Here is a 19,920-nt window from a genome sequence, read left to right on the forward strand (position 1 = left end):
CGTTTATTGAACAGTTACGTTTTCCTTCCACATTTAATTGTGAATTGTATTTGTCACATGCATCGAAATACAACAGGTGTGGAATGGTCCGTGAAATTCTTACTTACGAGCCCTTTCTCAACAATGCAGAGTTAAAAAGTAAATGTTAACACAAAGTAACAATATCGAGACTATATATTAGGAGTACCGGTACTGAGTAATTGTGCAGGGGTACGAGGTAGTTGAGGAAATTGAGGTAAAATGTACTTGTAGGTAGGGGTAAAGGGGACTAGGCAATCATGATCGATAATAAGCCGAGTAACAGCAGCGTATGTGAAGAGTGTTAAAGGTTGTGTGTGTGGCGTCAAAATGCATGCGTTTTGTGTGTGTCAGCGTATGTAGTGTTGGAGTGTCAGTGTAGTATGTGTGAGGTTGTGGGTAGAGTCCAGTGAGTGTGCATAGAGCTGCTGCTAGAGAGTCAGTGCAAATAACAAGGGTGTCAATGCAAATATTCAGGGTAGCCATTTGATTAACTGTTCAGCAGTCTTGTGGCTTGGGGGTAGAAGCTGTTCAGGAGCCTTTTGGTCCCAGACTTGGCGCTCCGGTACCACTTGCTGTATGGCAGCAGAGAGAACAGTCTATGACTTGGGTGGCTGGAGTCTTTGACAGTTTTTAGGGCCTTCCGCTGACACCGCCTGGTATAGAGGTCCCGGATGGCAGGGAGATCAGCCCCAGTGACGTACTGGGCCGTACACATTACTGTCTGTAGCCAAGCAGTTGTGATACCAAGCGGTGATGCCAACAGTCAAGATGCTCTCAATGGTGCAGCTGTATAACTTTTTGAGAATCTTTTCAGATCTTTTCAGCCTCTTGAGGCGTTGTCGTGCCATCTTCACTACTGTGTTGGTGTGCTTGGGCCATGATGGGTCCCTAGTGATGTGGACACCGAGGAACTTGAAGCTCTCTACCAGCTCAATTACAGCCCCGTCAATGAAGATGGGGAAGTGCTCGGCCCTCCGTTTCCTGTAGTCCACGACGATCAAATCCGTCTTACCTCATTTGAATATTTAGGCCTATTGAACCTATTTATAACCTAACCTATTTAGGCCTAATGTTTTTCTGAAACAACACGTTTCAAACAATAGACAAAGTCGAGCAATAAATCACACCTTCCGCATGCTTCTATGAAAAGGCCTACGCACTAATGCCCGACTTTTAAAAATAATGAAAGAAAAAAACTCAATGTATAAATATGAATTGCACAGTAATTATTATTGATTTTTTTTAGTATGCATTTTTTTCTCTTTATTCACCATCCACCCGCTGTTCATCCACATAATATTTAATGAACCTAAACCTGCCCGCTCCACGGATGTAACCGCAGGGACTGCAGGTTATGAGTCGACCCACGCATCACTAACACACACTGACCTACTGCTGTTTGTTCATATACGCTCTCTTAATTTATACACACAGCTCATTTAATCCTCTCGTGTTATGGCTGAGTTGAATGTTGAATCACCAGCTAGGTGTGTGTGCGCGTGTGTGTTGTACCTGTGTTTCTAGTATGTGTGTGTGTTGTGTGTGCGACTGCTCTGTGGTGTTGCTGCTGTGTGGTGCTTGTTCAGTACATTATGACTGACAGGTTCATTAGTTTATTTCTAATGAATGTATGCACGATTGATGGGTATGGAGAGAAAGGAAAATAATTATATTGATTGGAATTGAGAGCGAGAACGCTGTGATAATGTTATTCATCTCCTGCTCTTCCCTCTCCCCTCCTCCCCAGGCCTGCGTAAGGTGATGGTGCGTGCCCACCGGCAGGCATGGTGCTGGCAAGATGAGTGGTACGGTCTGACCATAGAGGACATCAGACAGCTGGAGCTGGAGACCCAGCTAGCCCTGGCCAGGACGATGGCCCAGTACAGTCTCAGTGACACAGAGGAGGGGGCGGAAGTGACCAACGGGACCCCTGCCACCCCCGACCAGGACCAGGAGGGAGTGAAGGCCCTGGGGGAGGGGGGAGAGGTAGAGGGAGGACGGACAGGGCTGGGAGATGCGTTACAGACACGTGGAGAGCTCACCAAGCAGTGGTCGACTTCGTCCAAGTCGTCTAATAGATCCTCGAAGAGAGGAGGTGAGTGCGTCCCAAAGTCTCAAATCAACCCAGAGCATCAGAGAATAGTGCCCTCACTCTATTTCCTATTTCCTGTCCACACAGGAAGCCCCGTCCACCAGAACATCTCAGAGTGGCGGATGCAGAGTATCGCTCGTGACTCCGAGGACAGCACGGACGACGAGTTCTTTGACGCTCACGGTTTGCGATGACATTTTATTTCCAGACCGCTATTACAGTTACTACATTAGCTGTTACTTACTGGGGTTCTATGACTGTTATTACATGTTATTACAACTGTTACTGATGTCTGTCTCCTCAGAGGACTTCTCTGGGGATGAGGAGATGCTGTTACATGCCAAGGAGATGACCAAGTGGAGTTCCAACGACCTAATGGACAAGATGGAGACTACAGAGACGGACGAGGGCCAGGGTAGGACAGCACACACACCTAGTTAAGGCATATGTATATGTAGTAAGTCTGTAATGTCTAGGTTAATATAGTATTTCTGTCTGTAATATATTTTTTGGCGTCGGCTAATGGGGATCCCAGTCAAATCCAAATCAAAACACATACTGTACACACACACAAGCTCCGTTCGTCATTAAGATTTCAGATCTTCATGTCCTATATCGTCCTTCAGGAAGTTCATTTGTTTAATGAAAAACAATTGTGTGTGTGTGTGTGTGTGTGTTTACAGAGAACCTGTATCAGTCGGGTGAAGAGTATGCCGCCACCAGTAGTGACGAGAGACTCCTTGAGGTATGCTTCCAATGTAACACCTCCTCATCTAGACCCCAGGAGGAGTAGCCGCTGCTTCTGCAAAAGCTAATGGGGATCCAAATCGACAAATAGCAGTAGGAAGAATGTATGAGAGTAGCCAAGTACACAACATCATGAGTTCTCACTGAGTTTACTGACTATAGCTTCATCATTTCTTAACAACATTTCTTAACAATACATTACCAGCAATGTTTGCAGTCAAACCAGTACTGTAGCAGATTGGCTTATTGAAGTTGTGTGTCAGTTTGAGAATGCTTTGATCCCATCTGGTCCTAATGACAGCCAGGGGTGGAGGGAGAACATCCCAGAGTGTCTATCGGGGATAGTAGATCACGTGTAAATACTATGTCAGTGTTTGTTGTTGCTCTTTGTGTGCAGCAGCACGTCTCTCTGACGCACACGCACACACACACACACACAGGCAGCATCTCAGTGTGTTATCCTCTCTGTGTCCAGCGCCACGTCTCTAGTAAACGGAGATGTCGCTCCACTGCCGGGTCCCGCAGACCACCAGCTGTTAAGTCTGACCCCCCTAGTCCCAGCCCCACAGGTGGTGTTGTAGCCGTCAGTCGGGTGTTGTGTTACTGTAGGCTGTGAAAAGATGTTGTTTCAGTTCTGATAGAACTCCAATTGGAATGGTCTCTTTCTCTATTCTACTTTAATTCCCATGATTTCACCCCTTCACAGTCACTGCGTATTGGTAACTAATCAACGACCGCCCTTCTTTCTCCCGCAGGATGGGTCGTCTCAGCAGTGTCTGGCGCCCTCAAAGATCCACGTTCTCCTCCTGGTGCTTCACGGGGGTAACATCCTAGACACTGGAGCAGGTATACAACATCCCAACACAAACACTTACAGTCATCTTCTCTTTGTTTGTTCTTGGATAGACAATGTAACAATATTGTATGACTATTTACTCGTAATTACTCCCAGGTGAGCCAAATAGTAAGCAGGCGGACGTCAACACTCTGACCGGAGCGTTTGAGACCGTGATGAGGGTCCATTACCCAGCAGCCCTAGGACGCATCGCCATCCGCGTGGTTCCTTGCCCCGCGGTGTGTGCCGACGCCTTTTCCCTGGTGTCCAAGTGAGTACATGCACACGCACGTACGCACGCACACATACACACACACACATACCCTAACCCTCTATCTCTCCTGACCAGTCTCAGTCCTTATAGTTATGATGAGGGCTGCCTCTCCAACAGTCAGGACCACATCCCTCTAGCTGCACTGCCTCTATTGGCCACCTCCGCTCCCCAGTACCAGGATGCCGTGGCTACCGTCATCCAACGAGCCAATCAGGTGTATGGGGACTTCTTAAGGTCCTTGGAAGGGACATCCTTCTCCGGACAGGTCAGTGCAGAGGACCAGAGTCAAAGTTTCGAGGTCCCGGATGTTTCTGACAGCTATTGCGGATTATTCTCTCTATGTTGAACTTAAAGGCATGTGTTCGCTCCTCCTGTAGGTGTGTGTGATCGGGGACTGTGTAGGTGGTATCCTAGGGTTTGATGCTCTGTGCAGCAGTAACGTCACCGTCTCAGAGAGCCAGAACAGCAGCAGACGAGGCAGCACTGTCAGCGTACAGGTACCTTCCTCTAGTCCTTTAAGTTGCACCCAAATTCCCTCCTTTATCTGTGCTGTAAATCGGACTGCTACTAACTACATGTGCCCCCCCCCTCTCTCTCTCTCCTCCCCCCGCCTTGCCCTCCATCTCTCCAGGACACAGACCTCCTCTCCCCAGGCATCATAATAAACAGTGTCTCTCCGTCCTCTCCATCTTCTCCGTCTCTGGAGGGCAGTCGCCATCTTAGTCGCAGTAACATCGACATCCCTCGCAGCTTAGGGCCTGACGACCCCAAGACTATGCTGCCACGCAAACGCAGTGACTCCTCCACCTACGAACTAGACACCATCAAACAGCACCAGGCCTTCCTGTCCAGGTCAGAGAGAGAGACAGACAGACAGGCAGACAGACAGGCAGACAGACAGACAGACAGACAGACAATGACCGTCATTGTTATCAAATGTTCACTTTGCCCATGTAAATGTTTTATTGTTTACACCTGTCGGCTGACTCTTCCCCCTCTTTTTTTGTCACCTCCTTTCTCTCTCTCCATCTCTACCCCCCTTCCTTCCCTCTGTTTCTCCAGTCTCCACAGCAGTGTGTTGAGAACAGACCCGGGTTCGAGGCGCTCCAGCAGCAGTACCATGCTAGAGGGAGGGGCGCTAGGGAGGCTGGACTTCGAGGTGGCAGACTTCTTCCTCTTTGGTTCTCCTCTGGGTCTGGTGCTGGCACTGAGGAAGACTGTTGTGCCATCTATAGATGGTGAGGAACACCTTCATCAGAGGTTGAAATCAGTAGCCAGTAGACTATACTAGACTATATACTGTAGACTATAGGCTATATTCCAACTGCAGCCAACAGTCTTTGCCATGCATGGAGTTGGCCTTTTTAAGGAGTTGGCTAAAGCAGAAATAGACTATAAGCAAAGTTGCCACTTTTCAGAATTGTATTTACTGTATGTGTACAGAAAGTCTCACATTTAGTGAGAAGCTGTAAACTAAGCTACTCGGCATCTGTGCGGTGACAGTGTCTTTTCCTGCAGCTGTGGGGGTCGGGCTCTGCCAGGACATCCCTTAGTGAGTTAACATCAGAGTTCAGAGGGTAGAAGTCATGTTTTAGATCTCTGACGCCAGAAGTCCATTGGCTGTGACATCAAGGGATGACATTCGAGACACATGTTCCAAAGTAAACTAAGAACTAAGATGATGAGACAGGGGATAAATAGGAGGTTTAGAAAAAGAGCTGAGAGGCAGCAGAGGAAACCGAGGGGGTTGTGACATGGAGTCTCCAGGGGTTCCAGAGACGTGTTCGTCAGCAGTTGTCACTTCTGGACCCTCGAGACCAGCAGCTTTGATGGAAGTTGTTCATAGTTTGGTTCAATGGTTTTCAATATGTGAGCCTTGGAAGGAACTCCGATTAGCTGTTCCTGTATGTAAATAACCGCGTTCTCTTTTCCTCTTCCTATTTCTCTGTCTCTCTCCAGTCTCAGCGTTGCGTCCGGCTTGTCAGCAGGTGTATAACCTGTTTCATCCAGCGGACCCCTCTGCCTCCCGCCTGGAGCCCCTCCTAGAGAAGAGGTTTCACCAGCTGCCCCCCTTCTGTGTCCCCCGATACCAACGCTTCCCTCTGGGGGACGGGCACTCGGCTCTGCTGGGTGAGGCTCGATACACATGCACGCCCACTAAACTATTCCTTTATGCCTCCGGGATATCTCTCCTCCAAAAAGGAAGCACTCAATTCGCCGTGTGCTTTGTCCATATGCTCGCATAGTGCGATACCTGTGTCCAGGTATTATCAGGTATAATGTACTATGGGAGCATACTGTTGTATGTCAGTTAGTCCATGTCTGTTCTGTAGTTACGTCTGTTTATTTCTGCCTCTCTGTCTCCCCCCCGTGTCTCTCCTGCCTCCTCCCTTCCTATCTCTCTCCCCCACATGTTCCTCCCCCCCAGTGGAGACGATGCAGAGTAACCCCCAGCTCATGTTGGAGTCAGTACCCCTGCGTTACCAGGAGGGGGGCGTCAGTGAGACCTCCATCCCGGTCCCTGTACTCAACTGGCCCCAACAGGCCGCACAGCTCAACGACAGTGTGTACCCTTTCTCTGTCTCTGTCTGTCTGCTGCCCTGTCCACTCTCTGTTTATCTGTCTGTATGCTGCCCTGTCCGCTCTCTGTTTATCTGTCTGTCTGCTGCCCTGTCCGCTCTCTGTTTATCTGTCTGTCTGCTGCCCTGTCCGCTCTCTGTTTGTCTGTCTGTCTGCTGCCCTGTCCGCTCTCTGTTTGTCTGTCTGTCTGCTGCCCTGTCCGCTCTCTGTTTATCTGTCTGTCTGCTGCCCTGTCCGCTCTCTGTTTGTCTGTCTGTCTGCTGCCCTGTCCGCTCTCTGTTTGTCTGTCTGTCTGCTGCCCTGTCCACTCTCTGTCTGTCTGTCTGTCTGTCTGTCTGTCTGTCTGTCTGTCTGTCTGTCTGTCTGTCTGTCTGTCTGTCTGTCTGTCTGTCTGTCTGTCTGTCTGTCTGTCTGTCTGTATGTCTGTCTGTCTGTCTGTCTGTCTCTGTCTCTGTCTCTCTCTCTGCATTTCATTTGTATTTGTAAAAAAGTTTTATACAATTAAATTGATTGATTGTTTGATCAATCCACTTCTCTCTCCCTCTCTCTGTCACACACACACTTTCTCTCCCGTGTCTCCCTCCCTCCATAGCTGACGTGCTCCACTCCCACTGTGGTGTGTTTGTGGACAGCCAGTACCCGTCCTCCCCGCTGACCGGACCCCCCCACCCCAGGGGCCTCCGTAGGTCCAGCGAGGCCAGCATCGCCAGCCAGGTGTCAGGCATGGCCGACTCATACAACGCCTCCAACATCACCAATAGTCAGTACTGGACTTTATACTGTTTGATATATCTGTCTTTTTTGCATTTAACAGCAGTGTCTGTGGCTCAGGGAGATGACAACATACATTCTCTGACATTTTTCACACACTGTTTTGTCGTTCTTCAACCCTTGATTCCTCCGTAGCTACTAAATGCCAAAGCAGCCCGTCTAAGAAGCTGGGTCTCCTTTCCCAGCTAGCGCTTCCTAAACTCCCCTCGAGAAGCCCCTCTCCGCGGGCCAGGAAGAAGATACGACCCTTCCTCTCTCACGGACGCACCGACTCAGACCAGGGTGACAACGACGTCACCGCTGACGTCACTGCCTCTGATGTCTCCTCAGACTTGCCGTCTGACATCATCGATACGAACTCTGACCCCCCGTCGCCAGACACGCTGATGGACGTCGAGCAAGGTAGTCTGGGTACTGTGGTTTGAATCCTGTGTGACCCCCCCCCCCTCCCCCCCAGGACTCCCATCTGTGTGCCTTGTCGTTGGTCTCCTTCAAGCTACAGCTGAACCACTGCAGTGCTACAGCTCCTCTCCCTTCTCTTCTCCTCTACAGCTTGTACCCTAAATGTACTGCAGTGCTTCCCAAACAGGAGTTATGCCAAAGTCCTCAATCAAGGACCCAGTCTTTAGCCGGGATTGAAAAGAGGGACCACTGATCTTGTGTATGTTACCCTCTCCCTCCTCAAATCAAAACTGGCCCTCTGCTCCAGTTCAATCTGCCCCTGACACCCCATTCTACTCCAGTGTGGACCTGTGACTTTCCGTCTGTACTATAGAGCCTCTCTCTCGGACTGTAAATCTCTGGATGAGCACACTTCCCTCTACTGTGGAACCACTTTTTATCTGGAACTGTCATTGACCAGAAATACACATCGACGTCTTTTACAAACCCTGTCGTCTTTTCTCTACTGTGATTATGTGTCAGACTTCTCTCTCTCTCTCTCTTTCTGTCTCTCTCTCGCTCCTTCTCTTCAGTTGCATCTCGGTGGTGGGGCAGTAAGAGGATGGACTTTGCCTTGTACTGTCCTGATGCCCTCACAGCCTTCCCCACTGTAGCCCTGCCTCACCTCTTCCATGCGTCGTACTGGGAGTCCACTGACGTCGTCTCCTTCCTACTCAGACAGGTATGACTGCTTATTAATTATTATTATTTGTATTTTTTTTTCTGAGGGTGGATCAGCTTAATATTGCGGAAAGAATGTTGCTTCCAATGTAATTGTCTGCATCATTTCCAATCCCCCATATTTTTTGGGTAAATATATATATCCATACACGCATGCAAATATATACACATATATACTACACATACCAATATAGACATACATACTTTTTAAAAGAATATACCTTTATTATTATTCCCCGCAAACCCTTCCGCTGATCTCCCAATTGGAGTAAACGCTTCTGCTTCTACCTTCAATCCATACATCTTATACACACTCTACAGATACAGTCTACTTTACAATAGTTCTCTCTTGTTTGTTCTTAGTCCTTCCTCTATTTCTGATGTCCATCCAGTTTGATTTCTATTTGTAACTGTGCTATTTCACAAAAGCTCCGAACCTATATACATTCTACAGATCCCGTATGCTTTACATTGTTTATCTTGTTATTAGTCCCACCCTTCAGCTCCACTCAACCCCTCCCATCTGTCTCTCAACATCATCCATTTCGGATTTCTACTTGCCATATATTTTTCAACTGTGCTGTGATGCTTCACAAAATAATTGAACCTTCCTATTCTCATAGCTTCTACAGATTGTAAATAAAAAATAAACATTTTTGCTAAAATAATTATTATATTATTGATTGATTGACTATGGCTTTTCAAATCACCCAGTATTGCTATCTGTAGTGTTAGTTCTAGGCAAATGTTGCAATTCTTCAGCCATTCCTGGACCTGTGACCAAAAATGAGCTACATATGGACAACACCAAAATAAATGATCTAATGACTCTGCCTCCTCACAGCAGAATCTGCAGCGCTGGGAAGATTGTATCCCCCATATATATATATAACATTCTATTAGTTGCCAGAATTTTGTATAGTAATTTATATTGAAAAATTTGAAGTTTTGAATTCGGGGTTGTTTTGCGTCTTCGATAAATAGTTTTTTTTTATCAATTAGTATATTTGAATTTAACCACAATATTTGTTGTACTATTTGTTCCGTCCTTTCAGGTGGATTAAACTGAAATTGAAACCAACTTTTTAATGCTTGTTTAAAAAATAAAGATATTTTGGAGATTATTTCCTTTTCAAACAACCGAAAGTGAGCAGGTGTAATCTGAATAAAGGGGAAAAGGCCCTTCCTGAATATAGGATGAGACATTCGTACCAATTGACCAGAGAACTGCTTATGAATTTCATGCGAATGCTTATGAATGTTCATAGACCTCTTCCATATATCATATTGGAAGTACACTCACAATGCCTCCTTCCTACTCAGAGAGGTAAGACCATATGAATATTAGTCGCCAAATATAATGGCATAGCCTCCTATTGGGCTGGTGAATGCTATATGAATGCCTATGTAATCATCCCTGTCTGTTCCTCCAGGTGATGAGGCATGAGACCTCGAGTATTCTGGAGCTGGACGGTAAAGAGGTGACCGAGTTCAAGCCCTCTAAACCCAGAGAGAAGTGGATCCGCAAGAGGACCCACGTCAAGATCAGGGTGAGGACAGACCACTTCCTTAACCCCCTTTTTTAGGCTTTCTGTCGGCAAGTTACAGAGGTATTGACCGCGGTAAACGTCTGTGTGTGTGTGTGTGTGTGTAGAACGTGACGGCCAACCACCGCGTGAACGATGCGGTGTTCTCTGAGGACGGAACACAGCTGGTGATGGGACGCTTCATGTACGGACCTCTGGACATGGTCACCCTCACTGGGGAGAAGGTAAAGCCGTACTCATTGATGCCAACGTGTCTTGTGGAACAAACGTCAGTTCTGCAACTGAGAGACACTTGCATCCAACTCAATATTTGAGCATAATGTATTGTTTGTCAATGGAACACATGGGCAAGTCAGTCATTATTTTATGTAATATACAGACGTGGTGTGATTACTGTTATGTGTAACCTCCTCTTGTTGCCCCCCAGATTGACATCCACATCATGACCCAGCCCCCCTCAGGAGAGTGGGTGTACTTTGACACCGAGCTGACCAATAGCAGCGGACGCATCTCTTATGTCATCCCAGAGAGCAAAAGGCTGGGCATTGGAGTTTATCCTGTCAAGCTGGTCGTCAGGTAGGTTATGGGCTGAAACCCTTGAAATATCTGATTTGCTTGTTTTCGGTGGGTGTTTTTGAGTATGAGAACAAGCGTTGAATTATGTGTTCCCCCTTGCCACACATTCTCCCTTCCCCTCCCCCGTTTCTCCTCCCTCTCTCAGGGGTGACCATACGTTTGCGGACAGCTACCTGACGGTGTTGCCGCGGGGAACAGACTTTGTAGTGTTCAGTATCGACGGCTCGTTTGCTGCCAGCGTGTCCATCATGGGCAGCGACCCCAAGGTCAGGGCTGGAGCTGTGGACGTGGTCAGGTATGAACACAATGGGTCTTATTCTATCGTGATTTGTATTTGATGTACTGTTATGTTCCTGACCAGGAGTCACACTACCTAATGTGGCGTACAAGTTGTGAATCAGCAAATGAATAACTTAATAGATAGATAATACACCAGACTCTTTGGGGTGTCACCTGCTCACCCACAGCCTGTTCTAACTCTCTCTCTCTCCCGTCAGACACTGGCAGGACCTGGGCTATCTGATAGTGTATGTGACGGGTCGTCCAGACATGCAGAAGCAGCGTGTGGTGGCCTGGCTGTCTCAGCATAACTTCCCTCATGGAATTGTGTCCTTCTGTGATGGCCTGGTCCACGACCCCCTCAGACACAAGGCCAACTTCCTCAAGTCCCTCATCTGTGAGGTAAGAGGGGCAGGGGGGGTAGAGATGAGGGTGTAGGGCTAAGGGGTTAGGGTATGGCTTGGGTTGGGTTGTGGTAGGGTAAGTGTGTTGTTCGGGGTGGGTTGGGGTAAGGGGACTTAGGGTTTTTAAGTTAGGTTTCTACTGTCACAAATACACTACATTGCTCGTCGAAGATCTCATTCTAAAATCATGGGCATTAATATGGAGTTGGACCCCCCTTTTCTGCTATAACAGCCTCCAGTCTTCTGGGAAGGCTTTCCACTAGACTAGGGACTTGCATCTATTCAGCCACAAGAGCATTAGTGAGGTCGGGCACTGATGTTGGGCGATTAGGCCTGGCTTGCAGTCGGCGTTCCAAATTCATCCCATGGTGTTCGATGGGGTTGAAGTCAGGGGCTCTGTGCAGGCCAGTCAAGTTCTTCCACACCGATCTCGACAAACCATTTCTGGATGGACCTCGCTTTGTGCACGGGGGCATTCCCAAACTGTTGCCACAAAGTTGGAAGAACATAATCGTCTAGAATGTCATTGTATGCTGTAGCGTTAAGATTTCCCTTCACTAGAACTAAGGAGTCTGAACCATGAAAAACAGCCCCAGACCATTATTCCTCCTCCACCAAACTTTACAATTGGCACTATGCATTGGGGCAGGTAGTGTTCTCCTGGCATCCCCCAAGCCCAGATTCGTCCGTCGAACTTCCAGATCGTGAAGAGTGATTCATCACTCCAGAGAATGCTTTTCACTGCTCCAGAGTACAATGGCGGCAAGATTTACACCACTCCAGCCGTCGCTTGGCATTGCACATGGTAATCTTAGGCTTCTTTGCCGCTGCTCTGCCATGGAAACCCATTTCATGAAGCTCCCGGCGAACAGTTCTTGTGCTGACATTGCTTCCAGAGGCAGTTTAGATCTCGGTAATGAGTGTTGCAACCGAGGACAGACGATTTGTACGTGCAACGCAGACGATTTGTACACGCTGTGACCTACCACTTCGCGGCTGAGCCATTGTTGCTCCTGGATGTTTCCACTTCACAATAACAGCACTTACAGTTGACCGGTGCAGCTTTAGCAGGGCAGAAATTTGACGAACTGACTTGTTGGAAAGGTGCCATCCTATGACGGTGCCACGTTGAGTCACTGAGGGGTGTCCATATACATATATATATATTGTAACAACAACAATGTTTCTAACAGTCCATTCCTCTGTGTGTGTGTGCGTGTGTGTGCAGGCCCATATGAAGATATTTGCCGCGTACGGCTCTACTAAGGATATCACAGTTTACTCCTCCTTAGGCCTGCCCCCATCACACATCTACATAGTGGGACGGCCCACCAAGAAGATGTCCAGCCAGTGTCAGGTACCAAACTAGCTGGTAGAAAGTGCACTGTCGCCAACAAAAAGTTATCAATTAAAGTGTTGAAATGCTTAACTTCCAACTTCAACTCATAAATAGATAAAATGTGCAAATGTGTTCCTATAGATGAATAGTTTAGTAGATGAGGGGTTGAGCTGATCTCGTCTCCATTCCTACCCCCTCTCTTTTTCTTCTTTCTCCCTCTCTCGATCTCCCCCTCCTCTCTGTCAGTTCATCCCAGACGGCTATGCATCCCACCTGTCCCAGCTGGAGTACAGTCAGAGGTCTCGTCCTGCCAAGACCGCCAGTGCCCGTATTGTTCTCCGTAAGGGAAGCTTCGGACTGGGCGCCGCCGGGGGGGACTACCTCCGCAAGCGCAACCACATCCTGCGCTCCATCAACGCAACTGGGGGGGCGGGCTCTAGCTCCCCTGGCCAACCAGGACGCACGGAACGCACGCTGAGCCAATGCGAGGTAGAGAGGGAGAGAGCAGGAGCGGGGACCCAGAGGAGTATGAGTATAGCTGCTGGGTGTTGGGGCCGCACCGGGAGCACCAAGGAGGGGTCAGGAGGATTACTCAGCCCAAAATAGGACTCACCAGACTGGGCTACAGGGGGGAGGGGACCCTGCCTGACTCTACCTGGAGCACCATGATCTTTGGACTGGCCCCGAGAGAGACAAGGAGAGAGGATGGATGGAGATAGGAAGAAGTATGTTTAAGAGAGAGAGAGAAGGGAAAGAATGGGATGAAAGTGGGATAAGGTTTACTGAGGGGCGGAAAGTGAGAGGGAGGGAAAAGGGCCAAAGAGGGTGAGCAAGAGGAAGAAGCAGGGTCTCTTGGGAAATAGATACGAAAGGAATAGAGAGAGAAGAGATTGGTTGAGTGAAAAGTAAAGCCAGAAACATGGGAGGTGCTCTGACTTAGCTGTAAAGATCAAATGACATTTCTACTGTAGCATTAGAGTCTCACAGTCAAGACTTTTATATTACCTACCTTGGCCACTAAAAGAAAATAACTGGAAAATAAAATAAATTAAAACTAAAAACAAACAATCGTAAGCCTTAATCGTCACCCCCTGAGGGCCTGGAGTGCCTACCCTTGTCTGAGTAATGGTTGAATGTACTCTCTCTACCGAGAGGACAATGGGAATTCGCACACATACAAACACCCCAGCTCAGGACAGGCCCGGACAGTGGAGCCACAAAAATAAGACTCAAATGGTGATCTGGAGGTCAGTCTGTAGCCATGGCAACAAGTCAACAACTTAATCTGTTTTTATCCCTCTATCCGCTGAGATACACCTCCTTCCTTCCCGCTAACCCCATTGTGTCTGGCAATAAGAAAACGAGTCCCCTCACACTGCCAGGAGAGAAGCACCACTACCCTATAGAAAGAGAGAGGGAAGAGGAAAAGCAAGAGGAAGAGGGCTGGAAGGAAAGAGGGTGGATACAGAGAGCGATGCAAGACAAAAGGGAGGGAGGGGAAAGGTTATGGATGACATGTACAATTTCCTCTAGTCTATTCCTGGGCCATTTCTCTACTTTTATCAGTGTGGTACTACACAGCGATTTCTACCGTTGACCTCAGCTCCAGTCCTTTTCACTCCGTAACAGAGTAGCTACTGTACTGTACCACGTCTTTCAGCATGGCTTGTGGGCCATCCCAGGCCTTAAACCCCAATGACACATTTATAACGTCAGACTCTGAAGGATCCCAGGACTGAGCTAGACAAGGCTTGTCATAACAGTAGACATTAGTGACACTTTTTAAACGCTGAACAAACGGAACACAGCAGCAATCCCTTTACCAGACCATCTGCTTGCAATACCTCTGAGCCACCAGTGGGGGAGCAGTGTCTCTCTCTGTTTTCAAAAAGCATGATGCTGTTGGTATTAATTTCAGTTCATCCTGCGGCGCCTCTTCGCTATCAACCTTTGTCATTACACACCATTCAGTGACACTCCAGTGGACTTCCCTATGATGCTCAGAGCTCTTTCCTCCTTGAGGCATGTGATGAATGCTATTCATTGGACATTACTACATTTCAGTCTGGATACTGAAAGTGATCTAGGCTTTTCACAGTGATTTAAGCTTTTCAGCGAACCCTCACTATTCAAAGGACGGAAGCGGGACGTTTCGTGATTCCTAACAAACAGACGAGGACAGGCGATGAGGTCACAGGAAGAAGGGTTGTAAACGTTCTGAGAGCAGACAGGATGGCCAGACATCCTCAGAGGCAGGAAGACATGCTTTGATTCCACTTTATTTCACAGTTCCCCTATCCTGTTTTATTTTTTACCTGTTTTTTACCTAATAATAACCACCATCCGATACCAAGTTGTTTCCAATTGTGATTCGTTATCTGAAGTACCAGAGAATATACCATGTTATTACTTAGCAAATACCAGCTGGTATCGGACTATAAAATAAAGGGTTACTAATGCTTTCACTAAAGCTATGGCAACCTGTACAGAGAATTTTAGATGAACACCTAACTCTCATACTACCTGTTATCTAATACCTGGCCCCTACTTTATGGTTAGGTATTATCATCGTCTTCAATTATATCCCCATTACTAATCACACAAAGTCAACAATCTCTCTCTCTAGCGGCTGTAGTATCTCAACCTGTTCAACCTCGTTGTTGTTGTTTTTTGCACTCGTTTATGTTGGAGAATCGTGTTACCGTCTCATGTCGCTACATATTGTTACCTTTTTGTAGTGCATGACATAAAAACGATTCATTATTGCAGGGTATATGTGCAGTAGTACGCACACTCGTGTACATTTATTCAATGTCAGGATTACTGAATAATGTAGAATAACGTGCCAAAAAAGTGAAACAGTTGTTGGGTGTGGGAAGCTAATGTGCCAGGCTGTATCCCACCGTTTCTTTGTATAGTGAGAAGAGTCGGGGCTTGCATTGAGAGCATGACGGCGTGGCTTTAGTTGAAAAGGCACGTGTTCTATACTGTATTTAAACTATGTCAATCAGATTACTTCTGATTTGCAGATCTTTTTGAATCCAATATGTTGTCCACATCTAAGGGACATAATGGCTAGCTGTATAGGATGTGGTTATGGTTGTACTTGTACTTATAACTTGAGAGCTTGGAAGCTCTAGCGTATTGTTTTGATTCTAGGGACATGCTACTATTGCCAACTTGCATTTATTGCAACCTGTTATGACACCGCTCAAGCGCAGTAGCATAGGTGATGATTGTTAGTTAAAGCAATAGTTCACTTCAAAATCAACTTTTTTTTTTGTCAGACATTGATCAGACCTATATATATATATATATATTTTTTTTTTTTTTTAATAAAATAAAAAAGGTTGTAACTTCAAGTCTCTGTCCCACACCATTGGTTGTGTAGATCCAGCTGCATAAGGTCCCTTTTGAGGTTTGACCAAGCCGTACAAACTTTGATCTTTCAATGAACTACGACTTTAATGAAGGATGTAGACTGGAGCTGTAGGTGACGATCTGGAAGGCACTAGGGAAGGTATTGGATACAGCCATACTGTTTCCCCTCTGGCCTGTGGTCTGGTGATGATGAGCTGAATGTCTTCCTGCTATAGGCTTGGAGAGCCCAGACTGTACATGATCCATGGATATGTCTGTCTGTCTGTCAGTGTAGATACTGTAAAAAAAGGATACTGTATATGTAGGAATATAATGGTTGAGAGGTATTTATTTACGCAACATGAGTTTAATTTCTATTATGGATCTTTCAGGTGAACAATATTTGAATATGTAGCGTTTTGTTTATGATGAGGACCAACAGTCAGTGGAAGGTGTGTATTTTCTTTGCCAATATTATTGTTTCAGTCGCAGGGTAGCATGACCACAACAAGGCACAGACAGAGACAATCTATCGAACATGCACGAGTATAGACAACATTAACAACATCCACTTATCCACTGTCCCACCCCTTCACACTTCTGCTGTCCCTTTACAAAGGTTAACCGTTAAAGGTTCAATTATTTTATAGTGAAAACAAAACTATTTTTCAAACTGGACCATTTTACAAAGCCTTGACAAAATACTGTATTGCTTCCTATCTTCTGTGAAGGCAGTTTTTCCCCCCTTCAGAATGAAGAAATGTTTGATTGTGAACTTGTCATGTGAAATTCCATCCTGATGAACCTATTTTACCTGTAATATGTGGTGTTCTAAATCATTCAGACTGGGTTAGCCATCAATATTGTATACAGTAGTTATATATAAATTATGTTAACCACTAACCCTTATAGTATGTCTTGAAATTGAAATGTATTCCAGAAAAAACTATTGTTTATATTTGAGAATATTAGAATTATTGCCACTTTAGTAGCAGTCTTGCATGTACTGTACTATTAGATGCCAGTTTTACACTCGGTACAGAACATGTTCTACTTTATGGGGCCACGTGTGTGACTGAATAGTTATTATAGTTCAATGCCTTGTAGATATGTCAAGGATAAATAATCAACAAAGGGCTATGCATTCTATGGAAAATATTGAAGATGTTTCCAGAGAACGCATAGAGGCCCGAGTTGATTATCCTTTTTATACCATGGCTATAACTGAACACATTTGGCACTAAGAATGTGTTCATTTGTTTACTGGATAGCTACAACAGTTGCCTTGGTAAACAAACAGACTTGCTAGTTTAGCTAACCAAACCATCAGTCATAGCTTGCTATTAATGAAAATGTAATTCAACAATGCCAATAATGTTTTCAATTCGACTTTTGCTTTCAAAAGCAGCTCAAACATAGAGCATGTAAGAATTAACTATAGCCAATGAATTCTACCGTGCTGATACCCTGTGTTATAGGGAAATAATGCATGCTCTAGAATGCCATTCAGAAACAAGTATTCAACAACGCCATGGATAAGTCCCAGTCGGTATTAAATCGTATTCAATTCTTGTTGGCTGCTTGTTTAAGTCGATTACAAAACTACATTTGAGAAAAGTACAACATGCCTATAGATTGCTTTTCAACATCGCCTGCTCACGAGCATTCTCTACTTAGAAATACGTAATATTGTAAGGCTTCCCTTAAGCGCCTTTTCGTGACGGTGCTAGGAGGCGATGACTGAGCGCTAGCTAGCTACCGACCGGAACATTAAGCTAGCCAAGACCAACAACATAAACAAACGGAAAACATTTAATCACAGGTAAGACATTTAGTACAGTCCGTTTGTTTGTGTTGTTGGTCTTGGCTAGCTTAATGTTCCGGTCGGTATCTAGCTAGCTAGCACACTACTCGTGTGGCTGTTAGCGCTGTTATGAAAAAAAAGGGGCATGAGGGAAGCCCTACAATATTACACTTTTCTAAGTAGTGAAAATACTTGGGAGCATTCAATGTTGAAAAGTAATCTTTAGGCATGCTGTACTTTTCTTAACTGTAGTTTTGTAATTGACAAAAACAAGTAGACAAAGACAAAATTGTGTTCGAAAATGGTCAAGTTTTTGCTGTGAGCCAATGGCGTAACCAAGGTGATGGTTGGATTGTTTTCCCCCTAGGCGGTCGGGGCCGCGACGTTCTATCTAATACCGACTAGGAGTATAAACAGGTATAACAAGAGCTATATAACAATGTGTTCAGTCGGTTCTGTGCTAACGTTCCACACCTTGTCATGCCAACCATTTTTTTATGTTTGAAATGGCATGGATGTGGCAACGAGTGTAATGCACAAACAGACTGCATTTCAGGCTGACAATGTGTACCCACGGTGTAATTAACACTGTACCTGCTTATGTAGCTGCCATGTAAATACATAGATTTCTGAACATTTTGTTAATATACTGTAAAGTGGGACCAATATATTTAGCTACATACAGTATACATAAAATGTATGTCATTTACTCAAGCATTAGTAATATAAAATGTACACAAGCTTTACTTGATTATTTCCATGAACAGATTGGAAATGTTTTGTATTAGTACAATGCCGTTATGATTATCATAGCACTGTAAATATACATATACAGCGCATTCGGGAAGTATTTTTTCCACATTTTGTTACGTTACAGCCTTGTTCTAAAAAGGATCTCAAATCAATCAACACACAATAGAAATTGTTCCAAATGTATTAACATTTTTAAAAACAACTGAAATATAAAATTTACAAAAGTATTCAGACCCTTTACGCAGTACTTTGTTGAAGCACCTTTGAGAGCGATAACAGCTCGAGTCTTCATTGGGTACACAACTGTATTTGGGGAGTTTCTCCCATTCTTCTCTGGAGATCCTCTTAAGCTCTGTCAGGTTGGATGGGGAGCGTCACTGCACAGCTATTTTCAGATCTCTCCAGAGATGTTTGATCGGGTTCAAGTCTGGGCTCTGGTTGGGCCACTCAAGGACATCAGAGACTTGTCCTAAAGCCTCTCCTGCGTTGACTTGGCTATGTGCTTAGGGTGTGCTTAGGGTCGTTGTCTGAGGTTTTGAGCGCTCTGGAGTAGGTTTTAATTAAAGATCTCTCTGTACTTTGCTCCGTTCATCTTTCCCTCGATCCTGACTAGTCTCCCAGTCCCTGCCGCTGAAAAACATCCCCACAGCATGATGCTGCCACCACCATGCTTAAACGTAGGGATGGTATCGACCAGGTGATGAGCGGTGCCTGCTTTCCTCCAGACGTGACTCTTGGCATTCAAGCCAAAGAGTTCAATCTTGGTTTAATCAGACCAGAGAATCAGTTTCTCATCGTCCTGAGAGTCTTTAGGTTCCTTTTGGCAAATTCCAAGCGGGCTGTCTTGTGCCTTTTACTGAGGAGTGGCTTCCGTCTGGACACTCTACCATAAAGGCCTGATTTATGGAGTGCTGCAGAGATGGTTGTCCTTCTGGAAGGTTCTCCCATCTCCACAGAGGAACTCTGGAGCTCTGTCAGAGTGACCATTGGGTTCTTGGTCACCTCCCTGACCAAGGCCCTTCTCCCCCGATTGCTCAGTTTGCCTGGGCAGCCAGCTCTAGGAACAGTCTTGGTGCTTCCAAACTTCTTCCATTTAAGAATGATGGAGGCCACTGTGTTCGTGGGGACTTTCAATGCTACAGAAACTGTTTGGTACCCTTCCCCTCGACCCAATCCTGTCTCGGACAATTCGTTTGACCTCATGCCTTAGTTTGTTTGTTTTTTTTGCTCTGACATGCACTTTCAACTGTGGGACCTTATATAAACAGGTGTGTGCCTTTCAAAATAATGTCCAATCAATTGAATTTACCACAGTTGGACTGATCAATGGAAACAGGATGCACCTGAGCTCAATTTCAAGTCTCATAGCAAAGGTATTTATGTTTATTTTTCATAAATTTGCAAAATGTGAAAAAA

General features: G+C 45.8%; 1 protein-coding gene across 2 annotated transcripts in view; it reads left to right on the forward strand.

Moving 5' to 3' along the window:
* The window catches only part of LOC110522945 (membrane-associated phosphatidylinositol transfer protein 2), an 85,343-nt gene extending 66,419 nt beyond the window's left edge, over nucleotides 1-18,924 (forward strand). Inside the window, exons 6-27 of one of the 2 annotated variants that reach the window (XM_036977546.1) lie at nucleotides 1,769-2,116; nucleotides 2,201-2,296; nucleotides 2,418-2,528; nucleotides 2,797-2,858; nucleotides 3,616-3,706; nucleotides 3,813-3,966; nucleotides 4,045-4,234; nucleotides 4,347-4,466; nucleotides 4,601-4,821; nucleotides 5,032-5,207; nucleotides 5,929-6,099; nucleotides 6,398-6,532; nucleotides 7,142-7,309; nucleotides 7,456-7,722; nucleotides 8,295-8,443; nucleotides 9,876-9,992; nucleotides 10,097-10,213; nucleotides 10,417-10,565; nucleotides 10,711-10,860; nucleotides 11,063-11,246; nucleotides 12,477-12,605; nucleotides 12,834-18,924. In XM_036977546.1, coding sequence (XP_036833441.1) covers nucleotides 1,769-2,116; nucleotides 2,201-2,296; nucleotides 2,418-2,528; nucleotides 2,797-2,858; nucleotides 3,616-3,706; nucleotides 3,813-3,966; nucleotides 4,045-4,234; nucleotides 4,347-4,466; nucleotides 4,601-4,821; nucleotides 5,032-5,207; nucleotides 5,929-6,099; nucleotides 6,398-6,532; nucleotides 7,142-7,309; nucleotides 7,456-7,722; nucleotides 8,295-8,443; nucleotides 9,876-9,992; nucleotides 10,097-10,213; nucleotides 10,417-10,565; nucleotides 10,711-10,860; nucleotides 11,063-11,246; nucleotides 12,477-12,605; nucleotides 12,834-13,193 — 3,665 coding nt within the window. In that variant the 3' untranslated portion in view covers nucleotides 13,194-18,924. The remainder of the gene's footprint in view (nucleotides 1-1,768; nucleotides 2,117-2,200; nucleotides 2,297-2,417; nucleotides 2,529-2,796; nucleotides 2,859-3,615; nucleotides 3,707-3,812; nucleotides 3,967-4,044; nucleotides 4,235-4,346; nucleotides 4,467-4,600; nucleotides 4,822-5,031; nucleotides 5,208-5,928; nucleotides 6,100-6,397; nucleotides 6,533-7,141; nucleotides 7,310-7,455; nucleotides 7,723-8,294; nucleotides 8,444-9,875; nucleotides 9,993-10,096; nucleotides 10,214-10,416; nucleotides 10,566-10,710; nucleotides 10,861-11,062; nucleotides 11,247-12,476; nucleotides 12,606-12,833) is intronic. The other variant, XM_036977547.1, reaches the window with a different exon arrangement.
* The last annotated feature ends 996 nt before the right edge of the window (nucleotides 18,925-19,920 follow it).

The sequence above is a fragment of the Oncorhynchus mykiss genome, chromosome 5 (genome assembly GCF_013265735.2).
Source record: "Oncorhynchus mykiss isolate Arlee chromosome 5, USDA_OmykA_1.1, whole genome shotgun sequence".
Lineage (NCBI taxonomy): Eukaryota > Metazoa > Chordata > Actinopteri > Salmoniformes > Salmonidae > Oncorhynchus > Oncorhynchus mykiss.